General features: G+C 42.7%; 1 protein-coding gene across 1 annotated transcript in view; it reads right to left on the bottom strand.

Annotated features, from left to right (window-relative positions):
* TTC9 (tetratricopeptide repeat domain 9) overlaps nt 1-6,727 on the bottom strand; it is a 57,441-nt gene extending 50,714 nt beyond the window's left edge. Inside the window, exon 1 of the mRNA XM_031952604.1 lies at nt 6,076-6,727. Within this exon, the coding sequence (XP_031808464.1) occupies nt 6,076-6,508 (433 nt within the window). The 5' untranslated portion in view covers nt 6,509-6,727. The remainder of the gene's footprint in view (nt 1-6,075) is intronic.
* Between the last annotated feature and the right edge of the window lie 4,332 nt (nt 6,728-11,059).

Genomic DNA, 11,059 nt, shown 5'->3' on the forward strand with positions numbered 1-11,059 from the left:
GATGTAAGTATCAGTTCTCACCTCAGCCAGCTATCCGGTTTGCTAAGCTCCATAATTGATCACAGGATATTTAACTTTCTTCCAAGCAGATATTTAGCATCTGATGACAGGACTCTGTACTAGACAGACCAGTTCAAGAGCCAAGTGGCTTCACCCACCCCTTGAGGCAGGGTGGGGACTCTATCTGGGCAGCTCAGTAGCCAGCTACCCCTGGGGAAGCAGTCTGTTGGGTTTTCTCTGGTTTTGGTCCTCATTAACCCACAAAAAGGTACCACTTTTAAAAATCCCTTCAAAACGTGATGGTTCTTAGCACTTGAGGACTAGTTTTGTTGTCTCAACTGCACTTTCACTAAATATGCTGGAGCAGGCAAATCATATTCTTTCCCTTCTTTTTTCTTCTCATGTCTTTCCTTTCCTTTCCAGTATTTATTCTTCTGCTACCATCTCTTCTTTCCTCATCATTTTCTAACCATTTTCCTCTGCCAAGATAGGATTTGAACTTGAAAGCTGATGTTCTGAGTTTCATAGGCCTTAATACGCCAAAAAAAAATCACTCTATGACTGCCAAAAAGATTTGCTGTGACCTCTCTTAAGTTCCGCTACCTCTCTCTCCTTTTCCCCTTATCTTCTGAGCCCCTTTGACGTAAGGAACAGAGATTTATTGGTCAAAAAACCTGTAGCTAGATGTATGGGAGGCACCCAGATGAAAAGAAGGAAAGCATCAGATGCTCCCTAGTGCTAAGACTTATAGTAGGTGGTTCCCAGACCCTGGGGCCAAGGTGGATAAACCTGGGGAATTATCCCTTCTGGGTTTTGTCAGAAGAGGTAGTTTTTTGAGGGGTGGGAGTGAGGTAAGGTTGGAGGTGAGGATGTGTAGGAGGTGAGTATATGGAATGTGCATATGTGTGAAAGAACATATTTTTCAACAGCTAATAGATTCTTTGGGGTTTTGTAGACTGAGAGATTAAATAAATAATGAGAACAGCCTAAACTCAAAATTTGCTTGTCTTCTCCTCTGTAACCTTATTCTGATTGAAATCCACTTGAAAATCTCAAAATCTGATGTCATCATCATTCATACCTTAAGACTTGGCAGCTGCTGGGATTGCTATCTGTGGCTATGATTATATGCTATCAACTATTTGGATGAAAATGGAAAGTCGGCCTACTCAAAGCTAACAGCTGGGCATTTGGAGACAGGATAACTCATTGAAGTTTTTGGTTTTAAATATGGTGTTTGGCACCATGGGGCACCTCTGGGATGCAATACCACAAATCTGTGTGTGTAATCTGACCACCTAGAGCCTTTCCCGTTGTGTGAATATTTCCAACATCCTGAGATCTGAAGGCCCCCACAATCTTTCTTATTCTATTCTCCCTAACAGTCTCTCCTTTCACATATATTTCAACCAATTTGGACGATCTGTTGTCCTTTGAAAACTAGACACATTTTTCTGTCTTAATGCCTAGATCATATTATTCCTAACTCCTGGAATGCCTTCTCTTAATTTATCTGTCTCCCACCCCCTTCTTAACCTAACAGTTTAGCAATTTATCCCTCATGGCCCAGCTCAAATATCACTTTTATTTTTTTATTTTTATTTTTTTTTAAATGAAGCTTTGCTAATCCCCTAAGCTAGAAATGATCTCTTTGATTTAATTTCACCGAATTTTATACTCTTCTCATTCATTCACTTATATTCTAATTAGTATTACACTGATCTGTATGTATGTTTTCTTTCCCCTGCTTGACTGCAACTTCCATATTAGAGAACCTCTCTTATCTATCTTTGTAACAGTCCTGCCTCCCACCCCAGCCCCTAGTCAATACACAGACTATGGGTATTTAGAAAGGAATGGCAAACACAACCTATTGTTCTTGCTTATTTGGTCTCTTGGTCTCTCACCTGCACTGGCTTTGTGTTGCCTATTCTTTGTAGTCCACACTGGGATGGTTCTGCAGTTATAAAAGCTTTCCTGGATATACCAGCGACTGGGGAGTGGGGGAATGAGTCATGCAGTCTGCTACTTTGCATGTAAACTATAAAATGTCCATTCCATTTGTCTAGGAAGATTCTGAAGTCTCCTTTAGAAATATATCCCTTTTAATTACCTTTATAGACAAAAAGTTCTTTCTGACACCTAATCTCGTCTCATCAAGTGTTTTTTCTACAAATGCCTGACCAATGTTAATTCTCACACCATTCCTCAGAAACTTCGAAACATCATCAGTTCTATTGGTGGCAACAGTGAGAAAAGTTGATTTTGACACCTAGGAAAGGCAAGGTAAGTGATAAGATTTCTCCAAGGTCATACAGTGACTCAGGGGACAGAAGCTTTAGGCTCCTAGTTCCATGCTCTAATCCCATGACTACCCTTCTATATTCTTGACATTTGATCCTCAAACCTCATTTGAAGGCATTTTAAAAAATCAATGTGTTTTGTGCCAGCTCCTGAATTTATCCTAGCCATCTTTGTAACAGCAGCAGGCCAAGAATAAGGGGTTGGCCATTTACCTGTAAGATCATCTATATTTATGGCAATGAAGCTATAAGGGACCTTAGAGATCAATTCCCCTAAATGAAGAAACTGATATAAAGGGGTAAAGTGACTTGTCCAAGGTCACCAGGCTACAGAGGCATGGTTCAAATCAAGGTCCTTTTATTCAGAAACCAGCACTTTCTATTGGATCAAAGTGCCTCCCAGTGGGTCTACTGAGAGTAAAAAAGGTGCCTCGCTCAAGGTCAGAGACAACTCACTGATATCTGTAGTGAAATGGACTTCCTTTGGGGCCTCGATTGCCTAGAGATCCCTAGAGGTACCTGTGTAGGGCTTGAGGCTTTTTGTCAAGATTTTCTTCTTATCATTACAGGGCAGTCATTGAAATTCCCTCCTTTATCCCTGAAGGGATTACTATAAAAGAAATGCACTTCAAGTCCAGGGAAATCACAACATCATTTCAAAAATAGATGAGTTCAGTACAGGTCACCCATTTACACTTTGCAATTCACCTGTGCACTGTGGCGTGAAGGCCTGACGTTCTCCAGCCCAGCAGACACTCACTTACTCAGGGCTGGCCTGATTTAGCATCTCGGGCAGTGCCTCCTTGCTATTTCTTTGGTGAGGCGTCCCCAGAGCTGAGTGAAGCTGCTCCAATCAGCCTGGGCTGCTTCACAAATTCCTGGATGCCGCACCTCTTATTTGGAGCAGAGATTCCCCCTTAGCAACATCCTGATTGCCATGGCACTTCTGGCCCAGTTTGGGTTACCTCCTCAGCCCCTGCATTGCTCCACCCATTCTGGATTTACGCAGCCCAGGCAAAGGGAGGGCAGATCAGAGGAAATCTTCAGAGACTTTGATGCCTCGAACCTGCCTGGTTACTAGTAGCTGCAGCCCAGCTGGAGGCAGACTACAATCTTTCTATGTGACTCTGCCATTGTTTGGGCTCTCAATTTTTTCTGTGGGTGAATGGGAGAGAGTAAAGTCTTACAAGTGGCCAAATCCATCCCTGGAATAATGTTTCTTTCTCTTTATTTTTATGCTTTCTAGCTCTTTCCATCTATTGAATGTTTTAAAAAAAAATCATCCTCCTATCATCCAGGGAAAGCCCCCGAGGCAGTGGAAGTGAATTTTACCTATATCTGTCTCTCCAGACTTAATTCATGTCAACATCCTGGGAAGAGTCCCAGTATGAATGCTACCCAAGCGACCAAGGTGATTTCTCATGCAGCTGTCCACAGCTGCCTTTTCTCCTCGACATTCTAAGCCAAGGAGTCTGTTTTAATTCCTGAGTCTAAGAGCACTGCTCTGCCTCCTTTCCTTTTTCTTCCATATATGAAAATAATGTTGAGAAATAACCCCCATTTCAATTTTTTTAAAGGAGACATTGATTTGCCTAGCAACAGTGGCAGCCACCCCCCAGCGGTGTTCATGAAGCACAAGGCCTTGCAGAGCACGGGTGATATTGCATCCAGAGGATGATGGGTGCCAGGCATATTTCAGGAAGGAGGGAAGGAGCTAGGAGAATATGAGGGTCTCAGTATCTCATTACTTCTCTCTAATCTTCGGACCTAGCTACATAACTCTACACCAAAGTTGTAGAGAGTGACTTACCAAAGTGCCAGGCCCTGGCCTCAGCATCACCTTATGGAAAGCCTACAACTGACCAAGGACATGCCTCTGGTTCTGTTACACAGATGCAGCTAGCTACAGGGAAGAGGGAAAGAGTGACTCCCAGGCATGAAGACAAAAGTCTAGGGGAAGAGGAGGAGCCTAGATGCTGGTCACCAACACTGAAACTTTTGAAAAGACTCAATTACCATTGGGAATTCATTGCATTATCAAGCCAACGGTTTTTTTTTTTTTTCCCAACCTTAAATTGCTTTCTCCTCCCTCAGTTCCTCCTCAGTCCCATCCTTTAAATATTAATTGGGGAGCATGTGTGCCAAGGTGTTATAAGAAATAAAGGGAAACAAACCAGATCTTTGGATGGGTTTAGACATTTCACCTTGAAAATGGGTCCTCTTAATTTTGTTTAATAAGCATACAACCTTTCTCAGGGATCTAACTCATCTGGCTAGCACTGCTACTTAAGATTGCATGGAGGCAGGGGGTCAGCCTGCATGACAGAATCATGGGGAAAGGAACAGTTCTGCACTTAGAGAAGGACAGAATAGTTCTGGAAAATGTTTACTTTTATTTCCAAACTCCCCTATCCTCAAACATAGTACAACCACACAGCCACACCCATGAGTGTATACACAAATACATACACAAGACCATTTATGTCTAATTTTGGAAACCCTTCAAGGGTTAAGGAAAATGGTTTCCTCTAACCCAAATAGGATTGCTCAATCCATCCAGGATTGTACCAAAAAGGAGAGTATGAGAAACCATAGGCAAATTCAATTCAAAGCTACTATCTTCCACTTTCCAACAGGCAGTCTGTAGAAAGACCTAGCTTCTTCCTCCACTAGTAATTTTAAATCCTCTTCCTAAGTTAAAAAAAAGAATGGGGGCCAGAGGATGAAAAAAAGGACAGAAGGAAGAATTAGATGTAGATCACAAACCTTTAAAATCAACTCTGGAACTCATCACCATCACTATCACCATCACCATCACCTCTCATCCTAGGGGCCCACTCCACCTCCCGGTAATAGTGGTTGCATCTAGTGTACAGAACTGATGCCCTGTGCTCCAAAAATAGGAGGCAGAAGATTTCTATTTGGGGGGTTAAGGGGAGAGAACGGAACACATGGTGCAAGCCCAGACCGGATCTCCAGTTCTTGTGAGGTATCCCTCCTCACCTGACAACACAGAGGAGGAGGAAGAATAGGAAAGAGCTTAGCAAAAGTGGTCTCTGGAGAATCTACTTGGCTACTACAGTGTAGATATTGTGGCAGCCTGCTCTTGTAAAGGCGAGGAATAGAACTTTATGGAAGGGTATTTCACTCAGCAGCTTTCAATTCTAGGGTTATTTTCATTGGTGAGGGAGGAGACAGGCTTGCAGCACTTGTTCAATGAAGGAAAGTATCAATATTCCTGGGAAATTCAACAGATCTATAAATGGCATGCCTTGGTCCTCTGCTTTCCCCCAAAAGTCATTCGGTTGAAGTAAACGCTGTAGGAGAGACCCAGACTCTTATCTCATTTGGACCTCTGTCCTCTTGATTAACAGTGCCGAGTCTCCCTTTCGGTCTGTCCCATTTATTTGGGGGAAGGGAATATAGAAAAGAATCAAACTGACCTCGTCCTGTGTCGGAAAAAATTTAAAAAATAAATAAAGTCATATTTCTTCCTCTCCAAAGCCCTATTTTTGGTCCTCCAAAGAGGTGGTCATATCATAGGGGGTGGTTTCCAAGACCTGGACACACACGATTGACAATAAAGGTTACTCAAAAGATGAACTGGAAAAGTGGGAGGACTCGGGATAGATAGGAAGGGGGCGCGGAGGGTGGAAGAGAATGGCTAATGATCAAAAGATTAACTGGAAAGTAGGAGAGCGTGGGGCGCATGGCCTCGAGTAAATAAAGGGGAAGGAGAGATTAGGAGAGCATGGGGAAAGCGGCATTTTACCTGCCAGACTGTTGTAACAGTCGATCTCTACGGCTTCCACCGTCTTGCTCTGCTCCTCGGTTAGGTGGCCCAGCTTGGCCCCGTAGGCGGTGGAAGGTGCCTGGGTGTCCTTGTCCCGCTCCTCCAGGGCAGGCAGCAATCCCTTGAGCTCCAGAAGCGCCCGGTGGTATTTGCCGATGGCTTCGCGGAATTTCTTGTCCTTGTAGCACTGCGCTCCCTGGTTCTTGAAATCCTGGGCTCTCTGGAGAAGCTCCCCGAGATCCACCGCCGCCCCAACTTGGCCCCGAGGGGCGCTACCAGCGCCGCCGCCGCCGCCGCCGCCGCCGCCGCCCGCGCTGCCCAGGGCACAGGACTTCAGGGTCTGCTGCTGCCCATCCCCTGCCAGGCGGTGGCTGGCACTCAGCTTCGCTCCGCCCGAGCTGTTCCTCTCCATGCCCCAATCTCTGCAGTTACCGTGCCCAGGCTCGCCAGCTCACTGCGATCTTGCCAAGCCCTCCGGGATTCAGAAGCCCCAGAAGCGAGTCTCGGAGCGCCCAGTCTTTCCAGAAGCCGTGACACTCCTTGGATCTCTTTTGCCCCTTACTCCCATTCTTCTCTCCCGCGGCCAGAGACTGGCTCCTCTTTTTTCCTCGCCCTCCTCCTCTTCCTCCTCCTCCTCGTCCTCCTCCGCCCTCCTCTTCTACTCTCCCCTCCCCGCCCCCGGATCCCCCTCCTCCTCCCCCTTTCCTCCACCCCTCCAGCAACCTGCGGGGCTGTGGTCGGCCTCCGCTGCCTTTATTGCTGTGGTGCTGGGGATCGCGAGTGTGATTAGAAGGATGATAATTATTGTTGACCCGGAAGGAGCTTGCACACCGTTGAGGGAGAAGAAAAATGACAAAGAAAGCCGAACTCTCTCCCATTCAATCCAACCTTCAAAGCAAGGTCTGGAAAAGAGGGAAGGAAGAAGGGTGGAGGGAGCAGAGGAGGAGAAGGATGAAAAAATAAAAATAAAAACAAAACGGGGGAGGGGAAGATGGCAACGCAAGGTCTACGTGTACACACAGTGAATCATATATATACGTGTATGTATGTATATACATCCATATATATGTATATGTGCCTATACATATAAAGGTAGTTGGGTGGGGATGAGGGCAAGAGAAACAAGATCCATCACCTTGCTATTTGCAAGACCGTACAGTGTTCTTAAAGGAGAAGTTTCCAGTTTAGGGGTTCCGATTTGTGGCTAGGGTGTGAGTTTGCATATGCACATCTCTATGAAGTGGCTACCCAAGTAAGGGTAAACCGATTTATATCTAGGCGTCTCTGTGTGCCCCCTCTTCCCTTTGTGGGATAAACTGTGTCTCTAGAGATTTCCTCAGAATCCTTGACTTTAGAACTATTAATGTTGCTTATCAGTGGTTCTGCTTTTGAAAGTGTTTTGGTTTCCCATCTCCATAGACACTGTCCAGGATCACATCCGTATTAGGGAGCATCCCATCTCCACAGACTATCCTTAGTCTCTTGGGAAAGTTTTAAATTAAATATGATGTTCCCTGATATGGATGTAACACCACTACTACTACCACCACCATTTATATGGAGTTTCAGAGTTTTCAAAGGGTTTTCATATTTATTGTCCCTTTTGATCTCATAACAACCCTGTGTAGCATTACAGAACAGACATGGTTGTGGGCAGAAAGGAAATGGGGCCACAGCTGAGTTCAGCAGCAGAGCACATAGTAGGCACAAAAAATAATTTGTTGATTGCTCAAGATCATAGAGCTAAATGGATGCCAGGCTAGCCTAGAATGAAGGCTTGCAGGTGGGAACTAACTTTTTTTTCCCTTGGAGGAAGCTGTCATGTTAGAATTATTATTAGCATCATTATGTTAATTGTTAATAGTAATAGCAATAACAGCCTACATTTATAAACACTTTCCCCTACTAAAATTTCAATGCCTCATCATAGCTTGGAGGTGAACCTACGTTCTTAAAGGCTAGGGCAACAGAGCACAGGCCCTGGCAAGTCCAACTGAATCTGAAAGCTTCAATTATGGGCAGTGATGGATTGGATGTCTTTTGTCCCAATACCAGGAGACCAGCTAAATTTAGAGAGATTCTTTACCAGGGTGACTACAAAGCAATAAATTTTTCAGTCACAATAGTGCCAGAAAACCAGTTAGATCAGGGCGTCTTGGAAGCTCACTGTACTTGGAATCAGGAGGATAAGTTCAAACCCTAGCTCAGATTTTAGTGTGTATCTCAGGGCAAGCCATTTAATCTCTCAGTTTCACTGTCCTCATCTATAAAAGGAGGATAAAAAGAGCATTTCCTTCCCAGGATTATTATGAGAATGAAACGACATAATATTTGTAAATAATTTTTCAGACCTTAAAGAAATATGTTAAGGACTATGCGTAAATGAAGGGGCAGGCCAGTTCTCTGAAAGCCTCCACAGCTGTGAATGATAACACTTGAAGGAGACTGGGAAGGAAATAAATTGGAGAAAAGAGGGAAGAGGAGAAAGAGGTCATTGAACTGCAACTGCCTCTCAATCTCCTTGTATCATCATCAATCCTCCTCCTCCTCCTCCTCCTCCTCCTCCTCCTCCTCCTCCTCCTCCTTCTCCTCCTCCCTTCACAGAGATCCATTCCACAGGTCTGAGTTAGACCTCCAGCAGCCACTGGCAGGTGGCTCCCGTATCACAACAGAAATATATACTTGTTAGTCATTATTATTATCCAATAAGTAATAAAGAGTTTGGGATTTATATCCAGATGGATGGAGAGTAGCCACACTAACAATCTCACAGATCCTTGAAGTGTTCAAGCATATTAGCCCTTTACAGCTACAAAACACTTTACTATTTCACGATTTTCATTTTATGTTCACAAAAACCTTTTGAGACATGTAATAGGAAAGTGTTATCATTTCCATTGTACAAGTAGCACAGTCTCAGAGAAGTTAAGTGACTTACTTGAAATCACACAACTACTCATTTCTATGAGGTCTTTTGACTTCAAGCCCAACAAGCTTTCTATGCCTTCCCCCCCATCCACATTAGTCATGTGAAAGAAGAAACAACAAAAAGGAAAACTCTCTCTCTCTCTCTCTCTCTCTCTCTCTCTCACACACACACACACACACACACACACATACACACACATACACACACAGAGTGAAAATAGTATGCTTCTATCTGCATTCAGACTCCTTATTTCTTTCTCTGGATGTGGATAGCATTTTCCATCATGAGTTCCCCAACCCACTTTGTACAACTTTAGTGGAGAACAAAGGTAAGAACTTGGAGACTGAGTACGAGTAAGAGCTTTGAATTTTTCACTGCGAAAGAGGATTAAGGATACAGGAAGAAATATTGAGGCATAATGTTGGAAAATTCAACCCTGGGATTTGGCTAATGACAGAGCCAAAAGATGAATTAGGGCTGCCAGGTCATAGACATTTTAAAGGCAAGAAGCCCAGAAAAGAAAAAGGAGTTAAAAAAAAAAAAGCTTTTTGTTTCCCACAATGCTTTCACTTAATGGTCTAGAAGTTAGTTCTTAGGTTTTAAGTTTGAGAAAATGACAGCAAAATATAAAATCTATTATGTTATGTACATTGAACACAAGGATAACTCATATTTTTGTATATTAGCTCTACAATTTAGAAATCGCTTTCTTTTGATCACCCTCTGAGGTGACAGTGTTAAAATTCCTGTTTTTTAAAAAATAGATTTATGGTTCAGGTGGCTGGATGATTTTTTCCAATTATGCATTTATGCTCACACAAGATACAGAAACAAAACTAGAATCAAGATCTTCTAATCCCAAATCCATCAGACCAGCCTGCCTAGAAATGGTTTATTATATGGATGTGAGTCATAGCATCTATACCACACCTCTCTACAATACATATCTTCCTTGTACCTTTATTTAACATCACAATTTTTCTTGTTTTGTCACATATTGTTATTATTACTAGTAATAATAATAATAATATTTATTTTTGTCAGAATTTAAAGTTTGCAAAAAATTTCATATGAATTATTTCAATGATCCTGGCAACGATCTTGTGGAGGTAGGTATTATATCCATTTGACAGACTGAGGAAGCTGAGGCTTAGCAGCAATATGACTTAGCCATACTCACTCATACAGGATTTAAAGTCAGATTCCCCACTTCATGACATAGTGCACTATCCACTAAGCTACTACAACTGTGTGGTACTTTCAAAATTGACTTCCAAATTCCATGCACAAATGAAAGTAGGTGTTGATAAAAATTCATCAGATATGTCAATGATAGTAATCTTTATTGTCAGATATAAAGGTTGCAGAAGGATTGAGAAGAATAAAGGCAGAGGAAAGGGTATTGAGTCTGACAATTAGGTTGTTATTATTGACCTTCCAGGATACAGTTTCAATAGAATGAGGTGGAGATAAGCCACATGACAAGGGCAGAGATGATTGTTTCTACTATAGGCAAAGCATATTTTAGGCCCTTTGTAAAGGGCTTTTACTTTTGTAAAAAGTAAAGAAGACACAGCTGTGGTCTCATATTGAGGGGTGGAGATGATGGGACAGAAATGTCATGAGAAAATCGGGTTTGGCTCAAGGTCAAACAAAAGAATTACAGAAATTTTACTAATTATTACTAATTATAGTCAACTCAACTAGAATTGCTAGATTCAGGTGAATTTAGTGTGGGAAGTCTTCTTAGAGGGAGTATATTTGGAACAGAATTTTAAAAGAGAGGAGAAGCATGGTATAATGACAAAGGCAGCTGCATATTTCCTACTGTCCTGATTTGGACCGGGGATGTTTATCTACTTGTTATTTTTCAACCTCATTAATATTTCTCTGGACTTGTTGTTGTTCAGTTGTTTTTCAGTCACATTCGACTCTTTGTGATTCCATTTGGGATTTTCTTGGCAAAAAAATACTGGAGTGATTTTGCCATTTCTTCCTCCAGACCATTTTACAAATGAAAAAAAAACTGACATA

The sequence above is a fragment of the Sarcophilus harrisii genome, chromosome 2 (genome assembly GCF_902635505.1).
Source record: "Sarcophilus harrisii chromosome 2, mSarHar1.11, whole genome shotgun sequence".
NCBI lineage: Eukaryota > Metazoa > Chordata > Mammalia > Dasyuromorphia > Dasyuridae > Sarcophilus > Sarcophilus harrisii.